Source organism: Nelusetta ayraudi, unplaced genomic scaffold (assembly GCF_046127955.1).
Source record: "Nelusetta ayraudi isolate G7.1 ecotype Tasmania unplaced genomic scaffold, CSIRO-AGI_Nayr_v1 ptg000020l, whole genome shotgun sequence".
Taxonomy (NCBI): domain Eukaryota; kingdom Metazoa; phylum Chordata; class Actinopteri; order Tetraodontiformes; family Monacanthidae; genus Nelusetta; species Nelusetta ayraudi.
The window spans coordinates 1410001-1437139 of NW_027466070.1; the positions used below are offsets into that span (position 1 = coordinate 1410001).

Below are 27139 nucleotides of genomic sequence, written 5' to 3' on the forward strand. Positions count from 1 at the left end.
CCGCACCTCAGCCGCTCACATGCTAATTTGACAGGAAACACCAGTGTGTCAGCGTCCATGTGGAACATGTTTTCTCACGGCTAACCAGCCACGGAGGTCACGGCCGCTGAACCGGCGACGCCCCCGCTGGAGCTGCTGGTAATTGGATGGGCGCCGTTCCGCTCCGCCCCCTGCTGCTCACCCTACACACCTGCACAAACTCCACCTGCGACTCCAACTTCCGCAGTTGCCGGATTGTTCTTTGCCACCATGCTGGACTCTCCATTGCCGACCCCGGAAACCACGTCTTCTGCCTCAGTGTCTCCACTGTTTGCTGAGCTTCCCACTTTGTTTTGATTCCCTGTTCCTGCTTTTGCTAAACCGGCCGGTCTTCCACCACCAAAGCAACATCTGCTTACCTGTCACCAAGAGCTCCAACTTACCTCGGAAAGCAGACTCCTACGATACAAGAAATGTGCTAAAAAATTGGAATTGGAAGAATGGAGGATGAGTCATCGAGAGTGCTGCCGGGGCTTCAATCCCAGGACCCTCTTGGAGTCGGAGACTCACAAGCTGTTTCGTGCTGCGCTACACCTACGTTACCCGTGTCAGGAAATACATTTTCTCAAGACTCAAACCTCCGCCATCCACGTTTCTGCACTGTCCTCGACGCTGAGATGCTGTTTGCAGGATCCAGAGGGTAAGTAATGGTGTTGGTGGGGGGTTTTGCTGGTTGCCGCGATGTGGGGCAGGTGCAGCTGGGGCTCCTGGGGGACTGTAATAGGATGAGGCCCAGCCAGGATGAGTGTTTGATGACAGGCCTGCACTCGTCCCCTGGGATCCTGCCTGCATTTGCCTGTGTTTTATTGTTCCGATCCCCTTCTGTCTCCTCTGGTCCCCCGCCCGGATTGGGCTCCACGCTTCGGCCCCCAAATATCCTTTAATTTATGATCTCAAAAAAAAAGAAATAAGCAGGAAGGGAGCGTGCTCACGTGCTGACAGACCGGCCCATTACGAGCCAGAATTTTAAAGCAGCGTTGGAGTAATTACTGTTTTATGGCACCCTCCAGTGTGACCTTACATCGCCTCAGGGCAATTGAATTTACACACCCCTCCCTTCCTCCATCCCTCCCTCGCACCACCCATCCCTCCCCTCCTCTCGCTAATTGCTTTATTAATGGAGAGACCAACGCCTTGGATCAGTCCATCTCGGTCCTAATGGCATTACATGTCTTAAAACAAGAAGGCATGTTATGCCAAATGTACTTTAGTGATGTTTTCTCACAATAACGTCTCCAGCCAGTCAGTGAATTCCCAAGAAATTAGAAAAATCCGTTCTTTGCTTTGCCCGCTTCACACTTCAGGAAGTGTTTGTAGAAGAAGAAGAAGAAGAAGGAGAAGAAGAAGATAAAGGGTTAGGGTTAAAAATGCCTCTGTGATGTCACAATGGGCTGAGTGATGATGTGATGATGACTCTTCCCGCTTAGTTTTTGTCCCCTGTCAAACATGTGGAAAGTCGAGCAAGTAGGAGGATAATGATGAGTTTGTTAGATTAGTCTCACGTTGTAAAAAAAATTAAAGATTTTTAAATGTGCAACAAAAAAATCTCCATTCCCCAGATTATTGTTTTTAAATCTCCGTTGCTGCGACGCTCTCTGTCACAAAGAACCTCCTCCTGCCTTGTGTTCACACACAGATACGTGCTCACTGTGAAAATTCTCCATCTTGCCTGGCTCCCAAAAGTGTTAATATGCATGTGCACGCACTGTGCACGCCCACATTTATGAGCGCCAACCTGCCTCGTTTTCTCTTCATTTTCTCCCCTACTAACGAGGCAGTGAAACAGCGATGCCATATAAGGGAAATGACATCGTCCAGTGTCGTAGGAGCCACAATTCTGTTTCCAGCTGCTGGGTTTTTTTTGTTTTTTGTTTTTTGCTTCTTCATTCTCCCTCTTCCTTTCTTCCTACCCCTCCTCAGACCTGTTTCCCCGCACATCCACGTGAGGTAATCTATCACAGCCGCCTCCCCTCCCCCACATCGCATCACGCTGACGGCTTCATAGCTCGTATCTCGCCTGCATCAAACACAAAGGATGAGAGGCTGACAAGATGCGGGGAGATACGGCGGCGCCGCAAAATCCCCGGCTGTGGAATCTGAGCAGGATGACAGACGTCCTGACTGGCCCGGCAGAGGGGGGGGGTGCATCTTGATTTCATCTACTGCAAATCTTTTTTTGGTCATCACTGTGAATAGACTGCTGCTGTCCTATTAAGAACAGATAATGATCTTTATTTTTTGCAATGACTGATTGATGGGGGCGTCAACTCTCTTGCTTTTTAATTTTCTTGTTTCTTCTCTTGTATTTGCCACGGCAATGTGCTTATTGCACCACAACCTGCATTACATGCATGTTATTGTTAAAATAAACCCATAAAAATACAAAATACTTATTTATTAATTTAGAATTAACTACAGGCCCATGCAAATGTTCAAAACGTGATCTTCATATTAAATAATAAATACTATTTTTTCATAGAAATTAGATTGAAAAACTAAGGATGGCCATTCAAATTGAATGAAAACAGATCAAGCCTCTGAATAAGTGTAAGAGGAGATGAGATGAGATGTTGTTGAGAGAAATATTTTCATATTGAAAAATCAACAACAAAAAATCCTGCCTAACCTATATGATCTCTTTGTGACAGCTTGGATTTCGCATCAACAAGCAGACAACAAGCACTTTGCCCCACCTTCGTATTTTCATCTCTACCTTACGCACTTCTTCCCTCCTTTCGGAAAGTGAAATGCAGCAGCAGTGTTTTGTGTGCGTGGAGCTCCGCAGCTCCTCCTCCTCCTCCTCCTCCTCCTCAGCAGAGCCTCTGACGCTGCAGTCAGGAGGGCGACGGCGCTCTCCGTGCCTTCCCGCCATCTTGCTCTCCCACATTTGCCGACTGCGCCCCTGCAACGCAACGCAACACAGCACGTCTCCCACCTCGCAATGAGGCATCCATCACTCCCCTCACGGTGAATAACCAATCCCTGGCCCCCGGCGCCGGCCTGATGACGGCGGGCTACTAATCATCAGTGTCTGGACCGCAGAGCGGGGACACAGGTGTGTGGTGGTGGTGGTGGTGGTAGTGGTGGGAGGGGGCGAGGTGGCCCCGCCTGCCAAGGGGCCTTCCCACAGCGGCTTAAGGCACGTGCCGAGGGAGGGTCCTACCCCGCCCCCCCCTCCCCTCTGAGGATTCCCTATTCACACCACCAGATGGAGGCTGGCTCTGACTTTTAATGAACGCTATCCTTCACCCGCTGCCCCCCCCGCCCCCCTCCGCCACCCACCCCACCCCAGCGCACCCCCGAGCACGTCTCACTGCAGTTTGCTACCCTGCACAGGACAAAGGCGCAGCCAAGAGAGTCGGAAAACACGAGATGAGGGGGAAATACCCCATGTTTTATTTATTATTTCACATGCAATTATGACGAGGAGGTATTCACACTCCTCCCCCTCCTCTACATTCATGCGGCTGCACAAACCTGTAATTTCAGGTTAAGGGCAGAGCGGCAATTTGTTCACATTTACGAACAAAAAAAGGCCTAATTTGATAAAGCGCAGTATTATATTAGAGGGTTGGTCTCTAATGTCTCTAGAAATCGTACTTTAAAGACCCAGTGTATAAGATGTAGTACCACCTAACAGAGCATATTGAAAACAAATTAACACCTATGTTATCATTGATAAAATAAACAAATCCCTCTCTGGCAAAAGGATGAAAGAGCCGTCACTCAAAACATCTCTCGCTCCAATTCAAGGCCCCCTTTGCATGATGTTTATTTCCCTTTTTTTTTTGATTTCCCAAAACAAATACAACGTCTCTCATTAGAGAGTAGAATCATTAGTAACTCTGCCTTTAAATGCTCCCCATGGCCTTTGAGAAGCACAGCTCACCGGCTGAGATGTATAATATAATGTTGCTCTTGACTTTGACGGTGCATTGTCTTGGAGTGGAAGGACTCATGGGTAAACTGTGCTGCTCTGCTGCCTTACAGACAGTAACACATCTCATCGTCACCATGGCTGCTTGTTCACTCTGCCAGTAATGTGCAAGTCTGTGAAGAGGAGTGAGAAGTGAAAAAAAACAAAAAAACGACTACAAAATGGAATGAATCTGTCAGGAGGAAATGAAATTGCATCGCAGAGTGAAAAATCTCTCAGTCAGGCTGCTAAATTATCTCCAGAATGTTTCGTTGTTTACTCTATGCACATTCTCATTTGCATCACTGATCAAAAGCAAATAGGATCATGAAATTTTAAACATGCATCTATCGCCGAACAGAGGAAATTCATACAATCATTGTCTGGCTTCTGTCCAGGAGGATGCATATGTTCTTCATTGGCTGGAAAATAAATTGCTTGTGTTCAGGCTGCTCCCCCACTTTGCTCAGTGACCCTTGTCCGTCTCCACGTGGATTGCTGTCACGACGTGTTAAACGAGCCGTGCTGGTGTCATCGATGCTGTTGTGTTTTGTTTTTTCCCCCTCCCCTGCTCGGAGCTGCAGTCGGGTCTCTAATCAGCCAGTCTGCCGGAGTTACGACACCAGGAGGCTTCCGGTTGAAATCGGCTGTTGTAAATGACGTGCTGTGTCTGAAATGTGTGAATTAGCGCTTCAGCCGCATGGCAGCAGGCTGGCTGGGCCAATCCGATTTCTTCTAAATATTCTCTCCCGCGAATGTGTCAGGAAACATGAAACTGAAAAATGATTGTGACTTTCCTAGATGGAGCTCTTAATGAGGTCAGATGCTGTCTTGATGTCTTGCTCTCCTCATTCATTTCTTCCTAGAGCAGCTCTTCATCAGGGTTTGGGGACCCCTAGTGGCCATTGTAAGATTTTCAGCGTGTCTGCAAAAATACCAGGAAATAGTTCCTCAAAATAATCTGTTAAATAAATGGGTGCATGAGTTGATATCTTTTCTAAATGATCCCTGCACTGAGCTTGAGAAAGAATGTCTTAAGAGTACTTAATCATGCCCTCTATGTCTCTTTGCTGGTTCTGCATAACATGGCAGCAGCACATAATTCACAACCTACAGAACGAGTTAAAACAATATGCCTTGAAATGATCATATTGTCAGGCGACCTTCACAATGGTAAATGGAGCTGCGACTCCCCAGAGACCAATCTTCAATGTGAAAACTGAGAATGATCCTCTAATGCTTGTCATTTCATTCAAGTCAGGTCATGTGCTGCTATCATCTGGCCACTGATGTACTGTGTGTGGATATTAGGGATGTTAACAATTCATCGATTATCGATTAATTGTTGATAAAGAATTTAATTGATTCAATTAAATTAGTCGCAATTAATTGAACATTTTTTACACTGTTTTTTTTTTTTTTTTGTTAAATGGTGTGGTGTATACCTGTATACCTAGAACAAGTTACTAACAACTTTTTCTTAAAAAAAAATAAAAATAAAAAAATAAGGTTGAACATTTATCCTCTGACTATAGAAGTCAACTTAAAGTGAGAGGATAAATGTTTAGGGTGTTTTTTCTGTTCTCTAATGTCAAAATGGGTCACATTGGACCCTCAACATTACTTAAATAATGTGTTCCTTACACATTGTTCATTGTGAAATTTAGGTCCTCAGGAAAAATAGCTGCTTATCAATTAATCCTTCATCGATTGATAAGGTCAATCAACTAACGATTAATGAATTAATCTATAATTTGCATCCCTATTGGATGTATATATAAAACTTTGTGTAAAAACATAAAATCCATACAAGCAGGTACTGGGGAATTATAATAGTAATCATAAAAATGCCTGCACGTTTTTGCTTAATTTTTTCTATCTTCTATCTGATGTGTTAATGACTTATTAAAGAGGAGATAAAAACTGATAACTGCGAACATTTGAGTGGCACTTTTAATTTCCATGCGGAAAGCCTCTAAACAGTTCATTGAAATGCTGACATGAAACCTTAGTTGAGGTAAAAACAAAAAATAATTCTTTACAACTGTTAAAAATATATATATATTTAAATACATTTTTCTTCTCTAATGTGAAGAAGTCAAGCGCTGACAGTCACTTGCTAAGGGCAGCTAGCAGGTCTCCCCACACACTCAAACCTCTGACATCAAAGTCTCCATCAGATATTTTCAAAGTGTTCAGCTCTTCTCTCAGCGAGGGACTCGCCTCAAACAGAGCCAGGAAGTGTTCCGTCAGTCTCAGGAAGCTCACAGTTTGATCTCCGCCAGATTGAACCCATTCCCCCTCATCTAGGTCATATTCCATCGTCGAAGCCCAATTTTTCAGCACATTGTAATACGGAGTTCTGAAGTTCGGCTGTTCTTTAGCCAGGTCCCTCAGTAGTGCAGTGGGCAATGCAGAACACATGTTGTGCAGCACGCTGGGTTTCCTCTGCAGCCAATCCAACAGAAATTCATGTGACGCAGTGCGGGAGTCTGTTGTCGTCAGCAGAGCCGCAGCGATGACTAAACTGAAATGCCCCGACGCCCCTTCACATTCCCGCAGGACGGAGTCTAAAAAGCGCTCTGCCTGGCCGGCTCGGCTGTCGGGGCTCAGCAGAGCATCCAGCCTCTGCAGCAGCATCGACGCCTGGACCTCAGCATCAGCACCCAAGGGTGACGAGTCGGTGAGAGGACTCAGGACTTTGCTGGCAGATTTGCACTGAATGAGGCGACTGCAGAGGCCGCTGACATCCTGATCCGGCGTGTTTGTCTGTTTTTTACAGTCAAAAAGTATCTTCATGGTGGAGACAGGCAGCTCGGGATTGCTCAACAAACCAACAAGCAACAGGTGGCGACACAAGGCCAGGTCCGGGAAGGACAAGTCTTTATATTCGGGGAAAACAGCTTCCAGGTTCTGGTTCGTGACCCGCAGCTGCTTCTCCAGAACCCTCCTGATGGCGGTGTTACTGTGGAACCTCAGGAACAGGTGTTCGCAGTAGCGGGCCCAGCCAAACGCCCTGGACAGGGTCAAAGAGTCCCACTGCTTCACCACGTCGCTCCGCGCCGACACGGCCAGCAGCTCCACGGTGCTGGCCAGGTTCTTCAGCACCTCGTCCATTTGGTGTGCTCAGAGTCCGGCCCCTGGACACTCACTGCGGGGCAGAGACACAACATTAGCGCCGCTGTAGTACCAGTAAAACGACTCGGGGCTAACTTCCGGGTTAGCTTAAATATGTCAACAAAGCCTGGGTCAAAACTTTCGGCGTCTTCATTAAATAAAAATGATTTATTTTTAAAAGTTGATCTTCTTTAACTACACTTTCGAGTGACATACAAACAAGGTTAAATATTTGATGAGCATATTTATTGACGCTAAATATTGTTATTGTACTCACTTTTGGGGCTTCTCCCAAGCTTTCTGCCCGTCTGTGTGCCGCTCTTTGCATTGCGCATGCGTCTCTGGCATACCCGGCTAGAATACACATTCCTTCAAAATAAATGTCAGGCAGTTAATGAGTTACAAGAAATAAAATAAGTATTGGTGAAAAGGAAAACGTATTCTACTCAACAAGTTTTTTTGTTGTTGTTGTTTTTGTTTAAAAAACAAACAAAAAACAAAACAGTTTTGCTCTATTTCGGTTTTTTTCACTTATGTGCTTCCAAACTTTCCTTTTGCAACAAGAGCCATTTGCTCTAATCACTCAGCTGCAATCGTCGTGGTATTTTAAAGATTCGCGGGCGTGCCTCGCCCCACGATGCTGGTGCCAACCTGTAGCTCGTGCGGTGAGAAAAGTTCAAACGCTCGTTCTTAACTTTCGTGCAGTGTGCAAAACATGTGCAATTTGCATAATTGATTTGACAAACCATGGATGTGGCAGTCCGGGGAGGGAGGGAGAGAGGGAGGGAGGAAGCGGCGAAAAAAAAGGAGGGCATCGATTGAGTTTCTCGTGGCTGAATCCGTTCCAGAAATGTCCCACTGGGGTAACACCACCAAGAGGCGAGAGGAGGGAGAGGAGGGGGAGGAGGGCCACGCTGCCAGCACAATCAAACTTCCCTCCCATCAGCAGCAGCAGCAGCAGCAGTCAGGGTATATGTGCGTGTGTCTTGTGCGCGCGAGTGTGCGTGCGTGCGTGCGTTCAGTCAAAACCTTGTGCAAATGCGCAGTGACTAAGACCTCCCCGAACCACACTGGCTCGGTGTTCCTGGATCCCTAACCTGTGGGGTCGGTGCACCGCAGTGAAAAGCATGAAAACTGGGACCCGGCGGCTCACAGGACGAGTTGAGAAGAAGGTGATCAGTGAGGGTGAGCTCAGTTCGATCAGCCTTTCCTGTCCTCTCCCTCCTCCTCCTCTCCCTGCTGCTGCCGCTGCTCCTTTTCATACGTGCATGATTTGATTGCATCTTTCCTTGTGATTTTCTGTAAACGTTTGATTTATTATGTTTGTTTGTGTGTGTGTGTGCGCGAAATTCCAAACTTTGTTGGCCCTCGTGCGTCTCATCAGAGTGCCCGCGCGCCGTACAAACAAATATCTCTGCAACTCATTCTTCTGGAAATTCTCATTGAATGACGGTTGAATTTATTGCACCTAATTCACTTTTACTCTTAAATAGTAACAACTTACCCTTGATTTATTTTTGGCTCCTCATTTTTAATTTTTTTTAATTACTTTTAATTGTTTGGAGCTCAGCATCATTAGGCTTGCTCGGGACGATTTTTGAAGTGACGCATTGTCTGTTGTGGTTCTTTTATTTGCAACAGCTGTAAAACAAGCAGGCGGCTTTACAACTTATTTAACTAGTACACAATTGTTTTGTTTTTTTAAAAAAGTCCCTGATGTATTTTTTTGTCAGCATGACAAGATTCTATCCAAGATCACGTTAGTGCACAAAAGACAAAACCTGCACTATTGTCTTTATGCTACATTGCATTTAATTGACATATTGCCTACTTGTGCCCTCCATAAAGGGGAGGCCTTGTTAACGGAGGCCTGAGGCCGTTCTGCTAGAAATGATGAAGTCAGAGCTGAATCACGCTCCAGGAATTATAGTGCGCCAACTTCATCTACTTGTAAAATATGAAAACCATCTTTGTTTTTCCCCGTTGTTCAAATTTTGAAAAGTGTTAATTTTTTCGAGACCTGCTGATACTAAGTCCTGCCTGAGACTCGGCTCACATCAGCTGTTGAAGAGCCTCGCTCAACTCAAATCATGCAGCTCTTGTCCACACGAGGGACATGCTGAGTGTCTCGGTTTGAGCGGCTAGATGAGCCGCTGAGATCAGTTTGCCGTTGTCAAGTTCCGCACTGGGTCAGGAGGACAGAGGCGCTCTTGTTTGATTGTTTATCTTCTAAATAATGTGATTCAGCCACCGTAATTTCCATCCATATGACTTTCCTGGAGCGACCGTCGTCTATTAGCCCCGAGAGATAATGAAGCTCTCACTGAAGTCACGGGGCCTCTCGGAGGAAATACTTGGAGTCCACACATGTTGGGACTGAGGAAGTTAGCGTTATTTATTATTTTTTCCGATTTTAATGAGGAATGGCAGATGAAGCGCAGGGAAGGGCAGAGTGGATGTGCTCCATGAAGCCCAGCGAGTGGCGGTGTAGGATCTTTGGCCTTCAGCTGTAAAGGTCAGGCTGCAGTGGGGTGAGAGGAGCCAGGTATGTTTTACAACAGCTGCTTGTTTCTTTAGGCCTCTTTCATGGGAAACTCAGGATGTTGGTGATCACTTCCAGAAAAGCTTCCTCCACCAGAAGTTGTTTTGTTTTTCAAACCGTTCAAGATTTTTTTTACTTTTTTTTGATGGTAAAAACCAGATGGTGAAATCATAGCTGTAATAAAAATCCCTTTAAACTTGATAAATTTTTTTTGGAAAGCGGGGACATTTAAAACGGAGCGGACGGGATACTGGGGTAGGAAAACAAACATCGAGTCCGATCCGTCAGTTTGCTGACAGCTCTGTCAAATAATCTCCCCCCCCCTCTTTCTTTCAACACAACGCGGATGATTAATCCAGCCTTGAAAGGCGGAGACATGAGAAGTTGTCCCAGTGCCCTTGTTCTGTCCGTCAGCGCTGCCTCCACGCCTGACGTGGGAATGTTGCACCTGTGTGTGAGCGCCGGGGTCCACAGTTTAGTGTGTGTCTACAGCGGGCAGCTCTTGTCTTCAGGAAGATGGGACGACCTTGGCAGGACATCAAGGTCGCCCCCGTCCAGCGTTGCACGGCGGTGCGATTTGGTTAACACCGACTCCACGGGGATCTCGAAATGTTGCACAGCTCCAAAGGTCAGATTCCTGGCATTGTGTTACACTCCCTCAGCATTTTGGGGGACGTTTTCACAGAGGATGATCTGTTCATAAAGGCCTTGCTTCATTGTTTAGTCATCATTCGCATTGCATAATGCTGTAGACAGTTCAGCCCAATTCCTGGCTGTATGAGAGAGCCTGCTTCCTTTGTTTCATCCTGCTTGCATGCGCCAGGCTTCCTGACTTCAGGCCAGATGTTTTATCTTCCTCGCTTGTTTCCGGAGCTGGAGGAGGCGATGGTGCACCTGAGGTTCCTCACTCACACGTGTAACGCAAAAGTGAGATAAGATTTGGCAGCACCTCCATCAACTTGCTCTCTAAACACAAGTTCATCCCGGTCTCCCAGTAGGCGGAGTCTCATTCATTTTTGTTTTTTTTCCCTCAATTTTCTTTTATATTTTAATTGGATTAATATAACTTGATTTGCTTTAATTGAATTTCCTTCCCCCCCATTTTTCATATTTTTAATTACGCTAGATCATATCTGTATGCAAGCCAGAAATGTGGTGAAATGCATACAGCAAAGGATTTGTTATCACTAAATCTACTCATAAAATCCTGAATTGTCGTATTGAAGGAAAGATCTTTTCATGGAATTCCAACGATGCTCACCGGCTAGCTTTTAAGCATCTTGTCATGCAGTACAGCTTCATACCCATAGAGGACACTGCTTTGGGACTTTAGTCAAAAATGTCAGATTGTGGTTGCCTTGAGGATGAAGAAACTTGCCACAAACCTTTGGAGTCGTAAATCTTACAATATACTCCAATCAAAGTGGTCTTTCTGCTGCATTGGAAAGGTGTTTATGTTGTTTAATGGTGTTAAACTATTCCTCCAAGTCAAACTGTAAGTATATGGAGTGCTGCTGGGTGTGGAAAACAAAAATTGTTCTCCTGGTGCTCTTCGGCGTGGCGAAGGTGGAAAAACATTTCAAAAAACCGAGGCACTCGAGGAGATTGAAAAATATATAAAAAGCCTTTCTAAGATCATGGCTTTATAGTTAAAAATGCCAACATGTTTCGGCCATGTAGGCCTTCTTCAAGGCAGATAACAAAGACATTATTGCAAACACACATTAAATGACGCAGGTCTCTCTGCCTGCCAGCGACTGCGCTCGAAGAGGCCCAGAATTTCCACCGCAGATGCATCGATGTGTGTTTCCTCAGCGCGGGTGTCACACCTGGTGTCCGCTTGTTTTACCAATAACCGCCTCCTCTTGAGAGCGACTCGGCTAATGGAGTGGCGCGGCACTGAAAATGGCAAAGATTTCCACATTACGGCAGCGTGGACACTCTGACACTCTGGCACGTTATTGAAGTAGACCGCGAGGAACGTCTCATCCGCTCGGTGACTTCACTCTCGCCGACTGTACGTAGCTGTTAAGTGTCTTCCTCTCAGCGTGGATGTCGGATGCAGTCAGGCCCCTCTGGATGGATTCAGGCTTGTCTGTCAGTGTGACTGTATCGCCGCCCTGAACAGATGTCTGACTGTATGAGTCATGCTTTGGGCGTCTTGGAGAACGTCTCGTGTCATCAGGTTGCGGTGGCAGACAAGGGCTAAACATAATGCATCTGCCTAATGTGCCTCAGTTGGCGAAAACAGCTGCGGGTATGAAAACAATGCAAATTCACAAACACAAACACGAGTCTAAACAAAGTACAAAAAGAGGATTGTGGTGCAAATGAAAAAAACGCGCTGCAAGACATAAAAACATAAACTTAATCATCGAGTGGGCTGCAAACAGAGAAGCGATGCAAAACACAACAGATGCAAACAAACAAAAAAACGCTGCATAAAGCAGTCGCTTCTACGGAAGTGCTCCAAACCTGCAGGGGGCGCTCTTAGTGGAACAGCTCAATGGAGGGACACACAAGTAGACTGAGAACAGCTGACTAGAAAGTGTCTTGTAGAAACTGGCATAAAATATACTCAAATAAAAGTCACATTAGCATGCTAAGCTGTACCATCCCGCTGTTGTTTGAAACACCGTCAGTCTGTCCTCCTCGGTAAGCTGTGCCACTAAGAGCCCCCCCTGCAGGTTCGGAGCACTTCCGTTGTATTGACTGGTTTATACAGTGTGGTTTTTTTTTCCGTTTGTATGTGTTTTCTTGGTTTGCATCTGCTGTTTTTTGCATTGCTTCTCTGTGTGCAGTGCATTCCATGATTAAGTTTATGTTTTTATGTCTTGCAGCACGTTTCTTTCGATCCTCTTTTTGTTCCTTGTTTAGGCTCGTTTAGACTTGCGTTTGTGTGTGTGAATTTGCATCGTTTCCATACCTGCAGCTGTTTTCTCCAACTCAGGTGCATTTAGCAGTTGTATTGTGTTTGTCGGCCACCGTATCAGGTGGCCCTGGATATGAATCGTGAGTTAAACCCGCTTGGAACTCCAATTAAACATCTGCCGAAAACTCCCCAAAACAGTTTGCCTGTCCAACCGCATCGCGGTTCCTTTGCATTCTTAAATTGTGCGTTGTGTCACGTGTCTGTGTGTGTCTCTCTTCCGGCAGGCGGCCAGTAGGGAACCATGTGCAGCTCCCTCAGCCCCAAACACCCCGGCGTTCCCGGCCTCACGGACATGCAGCAGTACCACCAGTGGCTGGCCAGCCGCCATGAGGCCAGCCTGCTGCCCATGAAGGAGGATCTCGCCCTGTGGCTCACCAACATCCTAGGTAAGCTGGGCGGGGCTCGGCCCATTGCTCCGCCCCCCTTCAGAGAGTTTGGAGCAACATTCCGCCGTTCACTTCAACAGGCACGAGACGCCGTCGCTGGCTTTACTCCAAACCTGAAGTCTGGACTCTGAGGGGGGGGTTGAGGTCGGTGCTGATGCAGGCTCCTCCGCAGCAGACGGGAATCAATGTGAATCTCATTAGCAGCCTATTCTGAGTCACTGGAAGGTGCGAATGAGCTCCCATTTTTACACGTTCCACTAAAGATTTGCGCTAATTGAATAACGGCCGTAGTTAGCGGCCCGCTAAAACCGCAGCGCCGGCCGCCGAGGGAGCAGAGGCGGACGCTTTTGTGAGAGGTCACATGAGTGAAACAAATGACCCCTTTGCTTTTCCTGGCGGTGCTTGGTGCACACCCACCTGACTTCTTGGGTCTAACTCAGGACTCTGTTCTGCCTTGAGGAGAATCTGCCTTGTTTGGTTTGGTTTGATTTAGATGATTATCCATCTTGTAGTGAGCCCAAAGAAATCATTCATTTAGAGAGGGGAAGCAGAACGCGGCAGCTGATTGGACAAAGCTCGCGTCTCATCGCAATCGCTCACTCTAATCAAACTAGTTTTTCTCAGTTTCGTCTTTCCAACCAAAGACACTCAAGTTGCATTGAAGCTCTTTGAACTAAATAGTTTGTAGTTGTAAATTTGATTCTGCTTATTTGTTTCTATCATTGTCGGACCTGAAAGAGCTTTGTCTATTAGATTAAAGTGGAGGCTTGATGGTTGTAACCTTCATTTAGCCAATTGAATCCCAAGGTAAATCAGTATTTGGTAATAATGATAAAATGACGGGAAAAAAAGCCCGAGTTGAAGGCTAACATTCATCGATGGCTCTCCAGCTGTGGCAATAATCATAAAAATTATTGCAAAATTCCATCAGAGGGAGTTCGACGGTCTGACACATTCCCCCCCAATTTTGGTTTTGAATGAGTAACTGCGACTTTTAATGGTCCAAATGTTTTATTGAACCATTATATTTTTCATCCGAGACCAAGACCGCAGGAGCCTATGCAATGTATCACTTCAACTAGAAACCAATTAAGCCCCCAAAAACTCGCCAGCCTCCCCCAGCCTCCCGCCCCCTGTGCGAACACCTCAGCACGACGGCACGATCCTCTCTGGCGTCTCTGGAACTCCGGACCTGTCGACCTGCTACGTCCAGACAGTCTCTGTGTGTTTGGAGGGAAGGCCAAGGCGCTGGTATGTTTGGGCAGGTTTGACCTCCAGGTGGGAGGAGAGCTGCCATGAGACGCTGCTTGCGGCGGTGAGTCGCGCTGTCGTCGTTGTTGTTGTCATCGGCATTGTGATGCTGGAGCAGGCGACAGCGGGCTCTTTATGAGAGTGCGAGTTTTCAATATTTCTGTGTGGAATTTCCTTCTTTGCTCATTCTGAGCGGAGTGATGGAGGCCTGCTGGGGTGCAGGGGACTAAGCGTTTCTCAAGATTTCGATCTGCGCTCTCCAGGCTCCTTCGCAACATTTGGAACTCATTATACGGCGATAACCCCCCCCCCTCCGAAACCCCTCCTCCTATAAGAAACAGAACGGAGGGGGATTTAAAAAAAAAAAAAAAAAAAGAAAGTTCTCCCGGTTTCTTTCCACAGACGCCCCCCGCCGCCCTCTCCCCTCCCCCCTCCTGCTTGCCACCGCCTCCTATTTCACGGTGATCTCAGTGCAGAGGAATGGTCCTCTGGAAGTCAGTCAACTGGACACCACATGTAGATCACCGAGCTGTCTGCGCGACTGTGTGGGATTCACGAGCGCCAGCCGATGCACACGGATCCCACGCAGTTGGTGAACCAACAGAGATCCCCTCCCCCCACCTCCCAACCAACACAAGTCTTAATAATCGGCGACTTATCACCTCGATAAGTCAGTCTGTGTTTTCTGTCAGAGGTGCCACATCAGATCCAACCTGGCTGGAAATCACGCTCCCCCATTTTAACTTTACCTCATGCTGTTTATAATGTACAAAAGGAGTGTTGCATTGTCGATGTATTTATTGGTGGATTCTCCTGTTCTTCTTCTTCTTCTTCTTCTTCTTCTTCTTCTTCTTCTCCTTCTCCTTCTTCTTCTTGGTGTGTCTGCTGCCGAGCAGGTCTGGAAATCACCGCCGAGAGCTTCATGGATCGCCTGGACAATGGCTTCCTGCTGTGCCAGCTGGCTGAGATGCTGCAGGAGAAGTTCAGGCAGAATAACGGGGGGGCGACGCTCGCCAACAGCAAGGTGAGCTGATCTAGAAGTTTCAGAGCGCCAGCGCAGTCGAGCTCGTTGTTTAAAAAGCTGCAATCAGAAGCTGGAGTTTGGGCTAAAAGTCCTTCTGGACTGACTGACTGACTTCTTGAGTTGACAGACAGCTGATGCCAAGAGAAGAACAAGGCTTGGCTGATTGGCATGCTAGATACTTTTCACTGAATCCAGTCCACATGAGCTCTGCAGAGAGCTGCACAACTTTCAGAAAGGGGTGAGACGGAGGGAGGGGGAAGGGACCTGTAGCCTCCAGCAGCACAAAAAATAATAATAATAAGGCGGGCACGAACACATAAACTGATGGGGCCCCGTGTTTCCTGAGAACTCGCAGACCAATGGTAAATGTTCGGTTTTTATGGGCTTTCGTGAATTATTTTCCATGAGAAGGAAAAAAAAAAACCACCAGTCTTGTGTGTGAGATGGAACGTTATCAGTAGAATGCAGGGAAACTGCAGCGGTAATCTGAAGTTTTGCTGAATTATTTAAAGAGGCCAAGCAGCACCTTTAAAATTTGATCTCATCCAATTGAGGGCCATGTGTTTCCAATCGCTCGCCAAAACAAGGCTGACTGTCTGCTGTGAAGAACACTCACTGGTAACAAGATGGTTTGATAAGTTTGATGAGATGCTGCAGTGCGTCGTCGAAGCTGGACGGCATTTTGCTTGTTTGACTTTTAAACAAGAAACATAAACGGCAAAGAATACTTTTTTTTTTTTTTTCAATGTTTTTGCTTTACTCACAACTGTGTTTGTCAGTGGTTCAGCTAAAGCAGTGCAGCCAGTGGGGCGGATGATCTCAGACCAACGGCTCCGTCTTCCTCCTCGCACATCAAAGAGTTCTTTCATAGCCAACACACGGCTTCATAGTGTCTGAACACACTTAATATCTGCCGTTACATCTCATCCACTTCCTTGTTTTGTATGTCAGGCAGTTCAGGACCTCAGTCTGATTGGTTGGGACCATATTTGATCACAGTCACATTTTGACTGCTTTTCCATCTGTTTTGAAGCAAAGGTTTTCAATCCGTCTTAATTTTCTGTAACCCGAGCCGCTTCCTTTTGGTCGTGATGAGATCAGGAAGCAAATACTGAAACAAAAACCCGGAGGATGTCCAAAAACCAAAGTTTTAATAACAGCCTCGCTGATGCTAAAGACATTAATGTGGATGTCCAAGCAGCCGCAGTTCCATCAGAGCTGGATGGCATTTTCGCAATAAAAGTAGAACAAAGAACTGTTTTTTGGTTCTTTTTTTTTTCTTCCTCAGCGGGCAACGTGTTTTCACTTAGCTCTCGACTCTCTTGGCAGGAGTCGAACGCCACGGCTCGCCACGGGGGCGGGCACTCGTGGTTAATATCGCCTGGTTTGTTACCAGCTACCTGGCACAAGTGGTTGCTGAAAGTCAAATTGGCCTTCTTCACATGTGAAAGACCAAAGTTCATATTTAATGAACTTCATGGTTCCACCTCTTCTTCCTGAGGGCCTCCTATTGGCTCTTTGGCAGGTGGCTGACGAGATGCCAGGGTTAGCAGGTTTGCATTAGCTAAAGACGGAATGATTGAAATAGTTTCCTGGCGTTGTTTATTGTTATTTGGTGGACGAAGCAAACAAGGAAAACCAAGAACCAAGAGAAAATTCACTGCTCACGTGCTAACAAATGACAACAGGCAGGTAGCCTCAGAACCCAAAGTGTTTACTCTTTCACCTGAAACAGACTGCGGGGAATTTTTTTAATTGTCAAGTTCCATTGAGTTCTCTCCGATTCCAAGTGGTAAATGCGTCATAAAACAAGGTGACCGCGACTGGCTGAGGACACGCCGACGCACCCGCCCGGCCATCGCAGCTCCACTGGCCTCCGCCGAACTCTGCTGAACTCCGAGGGCTGATTGACAGCCGGATGCCATAAGTTGAATGGCTGGAAATGGCTTCCACGTGACGATGTCGTCTCAGGTGACGAAAGTGCCGTCAGATTCTCATTTAAAATAAATTGAAAGCGTGTTTTTTTTTTTTGTTTTTTTTTCTCAATTCCTGATCCAAATGTTTGACAATCAGAGGTTTTCATTTCTTGGAAGGATTATTCATCCTTTGCTCATTATTATTCATCGTCTCGTTCACGTCATTCGCCCCTAATGCAAAGGTGCACCGCAGAAACGGCGGCGCGCTATTCCGACCGTTTCATCAAGCCAGACGCCCCCACGTTATTCCTCCCAGGAATGCAGAGCAATTCAACGACAGAAAGGATCCCTGGCAGAACGAAGGAAAGGAGGAGAGAAAAAAGAAGCAGCGCCTGGAAAAGAAAAGAAAAATACCCACAAAAAGCCTGCATATTTCCAGCATGAGCTCACTGCACCTTTCTCATTGCACAGACGCATGTATCCTGTATAAAAACCGCAGCACGTCGCATAAATCTCCCCCAGCGGGCCGCATGGGGGCCGGGGCCCGTGTCATTCGATCCCGAATCATTGTGGGACCGCTGGAGTCGGCCCCCGAAGCAGCCATCTCTCACATTGATCTGTGTGAACAAAAAGGCTCCTTGATGTTGCACTGAAAGCGCAGCAGCAGCAGCAGCAGCAGCAGATGGAAAAGAAATCAGTGCAGATTAAGAGCTCGCCGCCTCATATTCTGATATTCTGAATATTTGGGATATTTTTTTGGGGAGGGAGTGGTGGCGGTCAACCTGTGTGATTGTTTTCTGTGTCTTTGTCCCACAAGGGGTCAAAGTTTACAAACCGAATCCATACAAATACGGGGAATGTTCTTCATCTTTGTTGCTCAGGTGCGTGATGTGTATCTCCTGCAGACTATTCCCAGTCGGAGGATACCGTGTCGGCAGAGCGCCCCCTCTGGGTCCTTCTTCGCACGGGACAACACGGCTAACTTCCTGGCCTGGTGTCGAAAGGTCGGCGTGGGAGAAACGTGCCTGTTTGAGTCGGAGGATTTGGGTGAGTGCAGCTCGTCCTCCTGCAGCAGGAGACCTGAGAGATGTTCATGTCCAGACAAAGACCAGTCTGTGACGTGCTGGTGCGTGACGGCGTTTGGCAGCACGGCAGTGACTGATGTGTCTCCGCTTACCCTCGGCCTTTGCTTGTTCGTGCAGATCTAGAGAGCAAGTCAGCGAAATTATGGAGGCTGATTTAAAGGCGCAATAAACGATTTTCATGACTGTCGGATGTGAGGTAATAAAAACAATTGCTATGTGAAGCTCTACTGGTTATTAAATTAAATACAAAAGTGGTTTTAGTTTGTTCTGTTTTCGACTTTGGATGATTAAAACTAAATAAAAAGTCGTACTACAAGGTTAACAGAGTTCTGGCATCAGAAGATTTGGGTTATATACAGCGAGATTTAGCTAACGTTGGCTTGTCTCCAGTTCGCTCATTCGACATTCTAGCTCAGAAGGTGGAGCCATGGAGCTAAGAGGACGGTGAGGAGGTGCAGCTCAGAAGCTGAAGAAGTTTGTTTGTCTCTGTAGCAAAATTGCTTATTGTAGCTTTTTAAAAGTAAATAAAATCAAGAACGCTGATGGACTCAAAGAAAACTAATTGTTGGACAGATCACCGTCCACACTTTTTTCCCAGTAAATATTATCATGCTGTGGACTTGTATTATCCTACTGTCTGACAGTGTGATATTTGTGTACCCATGACAAACGCGCTTCTGTTCCACCACGGCGGTGAATCCAGTGCTGCAGCGTCGCGCTCAGGTTTCTCCCTCCTCTGAATGGCCCGATTGTTATCCAGGTTGTTTCTCCATCTGCTCTCCTTCTTTCCCTCCGATGCTCAGAGGATGAAGGATGAAAGCCCTGAAGGGCAGCGGTCTGCTTGGAGCAACAGCGGTAGAGTCGGTCCTGCTGTACGGAAGAAGAAGGAAAAAGAAGAAAAAAAAAACAAATAAACACGTGAGCACGTCTGCAGGAAACGTCTGAAGCGGCGAAACAAAGCGAGCACAGACAGAAGGATGCAAGTCAGAGAGAAAGTAGGCCAGCGCTATGCAAATGTCTCCCGCCGCTCCGAGAGCACCACTTTTTTTTCCTTTTCTTTTTTTGCTCTCCTCCGCAGGAGAGTGAATGACTTTTTTTTTAGCATTATGTAGCCGGAATGTGCATAAAAAAAAAAGAAAAAAGAAGAAGAGTCGCGTCCTTGCAAGTCAGAGTCGCAGAATGCGACCCCGGCTGGGACGCAGGAGGTTCAGACATTCCCGTCATCTCTGACCAATAGCTGCCGAGGCAGTGCGAAGCGATTCTCAACTGTGCAAATTGTTTCTCAGGGCTGCGTCGGTGGAGGAGAAGAAAAAAAAAAAAAAAAAAAAAGGCAGACTCAGGGACGCTGCCAGCGGACTCGTCGTCACCGTGTAGTCGGACGGATGAACTGTGAACACGTGCGATAACGTCTGCTAACGTTTCTCCCCCCCCCCCTCCTCCTTCTCCCCTCTCAACCTGGGATCTGTCGGTCCATCAGTGCGTGTGTGACGGCCGCAGGTTTGCTCCGATGAGACGGATGTTCCATGTGCAAATGCATGTCGCGTCGCATCACTTGTGGTGAACATGTCATGTCTGAAAAAAGTCTTCAAAATTCTTCAGAAAGAAATTTTAGAAATGCTGCCGCCCATCTGCACCGAGGAAACACGAGCCCAAGAGCTCAGCTTTCAGTCTCACCGGACTTCCCGGGAATTTTTCCCTTTCAGAATTGATTATATTGATCGTTTTCGATTGAGTCACTTCCACGCGAGCTGCAGCGCCACCTGGTCTGCTTGACCTTTTCAAGAACCCTGGTCAAACGTGACCTGTGGTTTCCTCTGCATGTTCATCGAGCCAGATGTTCAAAGTGAAGATTGCTGGGAAACTCATTTGTGCACGTGTGCGTGTGTGCGCCTGTCTTCCAACATGTGTGTTTGTGTTTGTCTAATTCCTTTGGAGCAGCTGAGTGAGCTTGAAAGATCACTCCTCACATTGCAGATCTGGCCCAGACTCATTTCCATGTGGTTTTTGGGGGGGTTTTAAAGCTGATGTTTGTCCCGCTCACTCACTCACTCACTCACTCAATTCCCTCACTCATTCACTCACGGTGCGTCTGCGATGCCGTTCTTGAAAATGCTGATTGTCGGTGACACTGTGGCTGTGATCTCTTCCTGCAGTTCTACACAAGCAGCCACGAGAGGTGTGTCTCTGTCTGTTGGAGCTGGGCAGGATAGCGGCGCGGTAAGAGCTTCCCCTTTTGATTTTTCCACCCTTCATCACACATCTGAGGAATTCACTGGCAGATTGCTGTTAGAAATATTTGCGAAAATAAATTTCAAAGAATATGTCTAATGTGTGTATTTTTTTCACCATCTCCCATCATTTTTTCCCATTTTTAAAACCACAACTGATAATATTGTTTTACTGCCAAAACAAGCCATACGCATCATAATTAAAGCCGGATATTATGATCATACTAGTTCAATATTTTGAAATTCTCATGTTTTGAAGTTTAGACACTTGGTTTATTACAGAACAATCCAAAATCATGTTTAAAGCAAAAAAAAAAAGTGAAACACTACCAGGCAGCGTGCAGAGGTTCTTCATTGTGTCTGAGAGTAAATATGAGTTGAGAGACGGATGCAAACTTGTGTTACCAAAAGCAAAAAAAGAAGTTAAAAGAAGAAGTCTTTCTTTTGAACTGTGGAATAGTGCTGATCTCAAACTTAATTCTTAATTCTTCATCTTTTGCACTTTAGCCTTTTTTTGTTCCTGTAATTATGCAAATTTCCCTTCCATGGGATCAGTAAAGGTCTTCTTCTTCTTAAGCAATGTACTTCCTTTGTTATATTCAAAAAAGCATTATGTGCAGCTCTATTGGGGAGTTACGTCTCTAATTGGAAAAAGGGTAGAAGAGCTATGGATGTGCGCAGGTGCATGTGTATGTTAGTTTTTCAGTTTTTTTTCTCTTTCCACTTGATACCATGCTTTGCGTAGCTTAAGACGAATAGTAGGTGGACATTAACAAGCTTTGCTTCTGCCTGAGCCTTTTTCAGTCAAACTTTGAATTTGTTTTTTTTTTTCCTTCTTCTGTTCTGAAGTGTATGTAGGCTATGACTGAAATAAACTAAACTGAACCAAACCATATTAAAAGATTTTCCTCCTTGTGGCTGCGTCCAGGTACCACGTGGAACCTCCGGGCCTCATCAAACTGGAGAACGAGATCGAACTGGAAGAGGAGGCCCCTCCGCCTCCCCCGTCACCAGAATCCCCGGCGCAGCGCCTCCCTCCATCGCCGCCCGTCTCACCTGCCCCCTCACCTTCGCCGTCGCCGACCCCCACCAAGGTGGCCCCCAGCAAGAGAAGCACGGGGAAGCTGCTGGACGACGCCGTAAGCCGGGACAGTCGGGGTTCAGCCTGCAGGTTGTTTTCTTCACCCGCTCGCGGAAACGTCACCATTGAGCGCGTTTGTTTTTTTTCCAGGTGAGACAAATTGCTGACGAGCCGCCCTGCAGGTGCCCGAATAAATTCTGCGTGGAGAGACAGTCACAGGGTCGATACCGTGTCGGGGAGAAGATGCTTTTCATTCGGGTGAGTCGGGTGACGCGGGTCATTGAAAGAATGCTTTTAGGTAAAGATTCAGCTCTAGAAATTGCAATTAAAATGCAAATTTGTGATTAAAGCTAAGCACTAAAAGGGAAGTGCAAGCATGTCTGTTTGATAAAGAACAATTGGAAAAGTCTGCCATTTAATTCACACTTGGACTTGTTTTCACTCTCACTATGAAGTTTTGTTACATTAGGGGGTTTTGCAAAATTAACATGACTGATGTTTTTTACCAGTCATTTGCTCTTTGATGGATTATCGATCCGTCTTTCTTTTCAGCTGTGTGCAAAAAACACACAGTTTGGAAATCATCCCCTTGTGATGTCACAAAGTACCCTTAAACCTGTTCTGGGTTAGCGACCACTCTGCCACTCTGTGGCGGCCAATTGCGCTTGTCTCCTTCTAGACTTGTGGAAGGTCCAACAGAGAAGCGTTGAGATGAAGGTTTTAGCAGGAGGCTGTAAACAGAGGGCTAAATATGCTGTATTCTAGAGATCTATCGAGGTCTCGGACAATTGATTCGAGTCCAATGTTTTGACAGCTGGAAAACTGCAGTGAGAAGCAGGTACAACCTGACGTGTTGATGTGTGAAAGTCATAACAGCTCAGCGTAGACTGAGCGTGTGGCAGACTGGATCTGACCGACTGGACGCCTCCAACTGGCTCCATGAAATCGATACAATTTTCCAGCAGGCCAGCACCAAGTCCGTCTCTTTCTGATCAGACGGCCCTCATCAATTTTTAATTGCTTTTGAATCAGCAGGGGTTCACAGTAATGAGGGTGTCACGTTGCGGCCCCCAATGCTCTCCCCTTTGTAAAAAGCACATGGCTGTATTATGAAAGTGGGGGGGTGGGGGGGGATTAGAAGGTAGCGGGGCCACCGTTGGAATGAAAATAAGCGACTGTGTGTGTGTGTGTGTGTGTGTGTGTGTGTGTGTGTGTGTGTGTGTGTGTGTGTGTGTGTGTGTGTGTGTGTGTGTGTGTGCGAACAGGAACCCGCCTCTGCTGCGAGTGAGGTCTCATTTACTGGTAATGGCATTCCGACAATGTCCATCTTCGGCCAAACAAAACGTGTCTGGCCGGACCGCAGAATGAAAATAGCAGCCGCATATTTCCATATAGATGCAGTGGGCTGGTTTGTTAGCAGTTAAAAAGAAAAAAAGGAAAAAAAATATTTGACTGAAGTCAAACAATGCCGAGTCCTGCTGCCAGGAAGAGATGAGAGGCTGGCTGGCTGGCTGGCTGGCTGGCTGGCTGGCTGGCTGGCTGGCGGGCTGGCTGGCGGGCGGGCTGGCTGGCTGGCGGGCGGGCGGGCAGGCGGGCGGGCGCAGATTGCTGAAGTAGGAACGGTGCCCTTGACATCCCAGTTACTTGGCAACCCGCGAGCAGGATTCACACCTCCGAGAATGCGATTCATGCTCGGCATGTGAGAGGAGGAGGTGGAGGAGGAGGACGAGGAGGAGGAGGGGGGGGGGGGGGAGTAGATGGAGGGGAGGAGGACAGCGGGAAGCGAGAGAGTGCACTTGGGTGACATCTGCTGACAGCTCTGTGTACTGCAGCCGCCACTCGCCGGGGGTTGAACATCAATTGAAACAAAAAGCTGCAGCCGAGTTCTGGAGGCTCGGTTGGAAAAGAAAAGCTGCGTTTGATGTCTCGCCGGATTTTTTTTTTTTTTTTTTTTTTTTTTGGTCACGTGACTTTGGTCATCAAATAATAACCAGACAAGCTGAACAAAAAGCCCGTCGTGATTTCACTTGTCTGAGATCCTTTTTTTTTTTTTTATTCTGCTGCGTAGCAACCAAGGACGAGTCGGGAGCTGCTGTTGTTGAGTGAACGAGGCCTGCGGGGCTCTTCTCGCTCGATTCACCTGCTTTCAGCACCGCAAACTGGTCTTCCGCATGTTTCAGCACATTTCGCCAAGAATTCCTTAAAAACATCAGGATGTTAGTTTTTCTTTTTGTTATTATTTTTCTTGCATGACCTTGCATGAGTTGGCTCACCGTGAGAAACGTTTCCGACAGCCATTGGATGTATTTTAATACTACCATTGTTTTAAAGAGTTGAACTGAACTGCACCTGGTTGTTCTCGAGTCAGTCTGCAAACCTCTCCTCCTGCTTTTTTTTTTTTTTTAAATTATTATTATTTTAAACACGTGTCCCGTATAGTGCACGTGCACGACACCCCCTCCACGCTGGAGGTGTCACATGGCCCATTCTTGCATTTTCCCACCTTTTCGCTCCAGCGCCACGATTCAGGATTCGGAATGAATGCACGCAGGACTCCCTCTACTGCTGCAAGTTGTTGTTGCGCCTGATTGGCCCAGTTATACCGCCACCTGGAGGCTGGGTGTGTGCCAGACACCAGCAGACAGCCTGCAGGCAGTACTTATGTGCTGGATTGTTGATGCTTTGCTTGCTGTGCATTTTTTCATACAAAATGTGAATATTTGGAGAAGATCACACGTTTGCCCTTGCAGATTCAAAAAGAAAAGCGTGCTTTTTAACAATGGATGCTGCCACATGTTGACATGTGCTTTTGAACTCAGGACCGTCTGCATCCATAAGCCTTTGGCCTCAGCAGCTGCTTCACCCTGACAGAGCACCAGTCTCCACAATAATCGCTGCGTGCCTGTGAGACTGACCCACTCCCCTCCCAGAGACCAGGTGATGTGGCTGCAGCCTCCGTGAGGGTCCCGGGTGACGCAGGAGAGGCCGTCCGTCCCCGCTCAGCCCTCAGGCCTCTGTCTTCAACAAGGGGTCCGGTTCCCGGTGTGATTGAAACCCGTCCCCGTTCCCATTAAATCCAGGGCCACAGAGCCCGAGGCCCCGGCGCTGCTGATGGGAAGCCGTGCCCTGCCGCTGCCCCCGCTGATTGATTCCGTTAAGAGGCTAATAAATGTTGAATGTTATGCCGCTGCAGGGCAGGAGGCCTCACATCAGGACGGACTGTGGTGACGTGTCGCGCGGTGCCCTGCCCTCTCCATCCACTGTGGTGGAGCCCAGAAAAGCAATATAACATCAATGATTGTAATGTGTTTCCTCTGAAAGTGGCGTTCTGCAAACCCAGCGCTATTAGCAGAGATTTGATGGCTTTTCAAGGTGATTTTAAAGGATCTGCTGTCAGGTAGTTTCTAATATATTTGAGGCCTTTTTTTTTTTGTAAATTATTAACCGCTCAAATTTTCTTTACCGCATTGCGCTGGCTTTGGTCAGAAGTCATTTTTTCATCAAAGGGAGTGCAGAGAAGTGGGCACTGAAGGCTTTTCTCTCCTCTTGACTGATTGATTGAGTTCAAACACCTGTGAGCACTCGAGTGAACCGCAACACAGTCCACGGAATGTGCAGCAACTGGCAGCAAAAAAAAAAACCCCTGATTGGTTTATCTTGAATTTGACAGAAAGAAGGTCCGACCAATAAACTTTAAAATGTATTTTTCTTTGGAAGGAGCCCTTCATTTTACAAAACAACTGAAAACACGGCCGTTGAGACAGGATTTTAGTTCATCACCTCCTTTTTCTTGCTTTTACATCTTACTGTGCTTTACTTACTGTACATTGAGCACTTTTTCAAGACACCTTGCCTTTTGCTTATTTTATGATGTCTTATATTGACGTATATGTTTTGTTTAATGGAAAGCACTTTTCTGAACTTGTATCTGTGAAAAGTGCTATATGAATAAGTTTTACTTTTCCAGATGGATACGTTTTCTGATTTTGAAACATTTCATGCTACTGCGTGTCTGGTCACTTCAACATGAACAGACATTCAAGGATTCTACCTGAGTGAACCTTTCACAATGCAACCACATCACTTCCTTCTTTATTAATTACAGGCTATAAAAAGCTATTGAAAAATTAATTTGTTCCTTCCTCTCTGAGGAGAATCAGTCCGAGCCCCATCTGAGATATTGATCAGCAACCATCACATCCAACTCAGCCGTTCCGTCTCCGTAAGCCTCCATTAGTGAAATGACAGCAGCCCTTCAAACAAAAGAAGCATCTCGGCTCAGCTCGGCTCGGCTCGGCTCCGGCTCCGGCACGTCACGAGTAACACCCTGATCCCGTCTCCTCCCAACAGATGCTGCACAACAAGCACGTGATGGTGCGCGTCGGCGGAGGCTGGGAGACCTTCGAGAGCTACCTGCTCAAGCACGACCCCTGCCGCATGCTGCAGTTCTCGCGGGTGGAAAGCAAGACGTCGCCGGTCAACAGCAGCGGCAAGTCGGCAGGCATCAGAGAGCTGAGTCCCGACAGCTACCTGGTGGTGGCCGCTCACTACCGCAGCAAGAAGTGAGACGCCTTGTGAGAAACGGCGACGTCTTGTCCGCGAGAGGCAGACTCGTGTTGCAGTTGCGCTTCTTTTCTCTCTGTGTGTGTGTGTGTGTGTGTGTGTGTGTGTGTGTGTGTGTGTGTGTGTGTGTGTGTGTGTGTGTGTGTGTGTGTGTGTGTGTGTGTGTGTGTGTGAAAAGGGTGGTAACTGGGTGTTTGTTTGGTCTTTTTTTTTTTTTTGAGCGTTTGCAGCCTGGCGCGACATCTCAAATGCAGTTTTTACTATACGATGAATTTAATTGGGAAAAAGGCAGAACTGTACATTTTTTTTTTTAATTTACTACTTAGATTTCAGGCATTTATATATCTATTAGATTCTTTTTAGGGGTAACACATGTATTTTCTATAGCCAAACAGCCCTTTGGTACCTGGCTGTAATTATTAAACATGCTTTTATAAAAAGGAAGAAAATGTTTTCACAGCCCGTAGTTTTCAGCAGTATGACGACTATGACGGCAGAAAGCAAGAGGCCCATTTTCTTGAATGTCTTAGTTTGCTAATCAATATTAAAGCAAAAAAAAATAAAAAATGCACCTGCTTATTTAATCATTAAATTGTATCGTAACCGTACGAAATTGCCAAATCTCTCAATCACCAAACCTTATTTTGTGGAAATGGCTTCTTTAAAAAATAGCTTTTATGCATTGTCTTTGTATGCTATGACCTTATCAATCCCTAATTTTATTTTAGAATTATTATGCCCATTATTATTATCAAAGCTCTTATCCTGCCCGACTGCCAGTGAAAGAAGCGTCTTGCTCAGTAAAAAGCTCATAACAACTGTCAGTGACCTCTGGAGGTCACTTTGGGAATGGGACGATCGATCTGATGCCTTTTGAGTTTTTTTTCATAATCAACAATATATAGAGTTAACTATTTACATGTTTGTACGATAATACATCCAGTTGTAAGATGTACATTTTCAATAAAGTCTCACGAAAAAGTTCAGTTTGATACTGAACGTCTACTTGGCTGACTTTTCTTTTTTTTTGCTACTTGCCTCCCACCCAACCCACCTCAC

The 27139-nt window shown here is 46.5% G+C and overlaps 2 protein-coding genes across 3 annotated transcripts; one reads left to right on the forward strand and one right to left on the reverse strand.

Annotated features, from left to right (window-relative positions):
• Positions 1-5890: 5890 nt before the first annotated feature.
• On the reverse strand, positions 5891-8188 carry fancf (FA complementation group F). 2 transcript variants are annotated; one of them, XM_076027281.1, is made up of 3 exons: positions 8170-8188; positions 7350-7441; positions 5891-7106 (listed from the first exon to the last, which is right to left on the reverse strand). In XM_076027281.1, exon 3 carries the CDS (start codon positions 7070-7072, stop codon positions 6068-6070), a length of 1005 nt encoding a protein of 334 aa, XP_075883396.1. In that variant the 5' UTR covers positions 7073-7106; positions 7350-7441; positions 8170-8188; the 3' UTR covers positions 5891-6067. The 2 variants fall into 2 exon arrangements, with proteins under 2 accessions (XP_075883396.1, XP_075883395.1); XM_076027280.1 differs by lacking the exon at positions 8170-8188 and adding an exon at positions 7819-7956.
• Positions 8056-27030, forward strand: gas2a (growth arrest-specific 2a). Its single transcript, XM_076027279.1, has 9 exons — positions 8056-8257; positions 12771-12932; positions 15080-15207; positions 18029-18170; positions 20362-20425; positions 21365-21575; positions 21668-21775; positions 25868-26176; positions 26259-27030. The coding sequence occupies exons 2-8, from the start codon at positions 12788-12790 to the stop codon at positions 26081-26083; spliced, it is 1014 nt and encodes a 337-aa protein (XP_075883394.1). The 5' UTR covers positions 8056-8257; positions 12771-12787; the 3' UTR covers positions 26084-26176; positions 26259-27030.
• Positions 27031-27139: the final 109 nt, after the last annotated feature.

Coding starts and splice junctions, on each gene's coding strand:
- fancf (XM_076027281.1), bottom strand. CDS start 7,072: ATGGACGAGGTGCTGAAGAACCTGGCCAGCACCGTGGAGCTGCTGGCC.
- gas2a (XM_076027279.1), top strand. CDS start 12,788: ATGTGCAGCTCCCTCAGCCCCAAACACCCCGGCGTTCCCGGCCTCACG. Junction 12,933..15,079: donor GTGGCTCACCAACATCCTAG/GTAAGCTGGGCG, acceptor GCTGCCGAGCAG/GTCTGGAAATCACCGCCGAG. Junction 15,208..18,028: donor CGACGCTCGCCAACAGCAAG/GTGAGCTGATCT, acceptor TATCTCCTGCAG/ACTATTCCCAGTCGGAGGAT.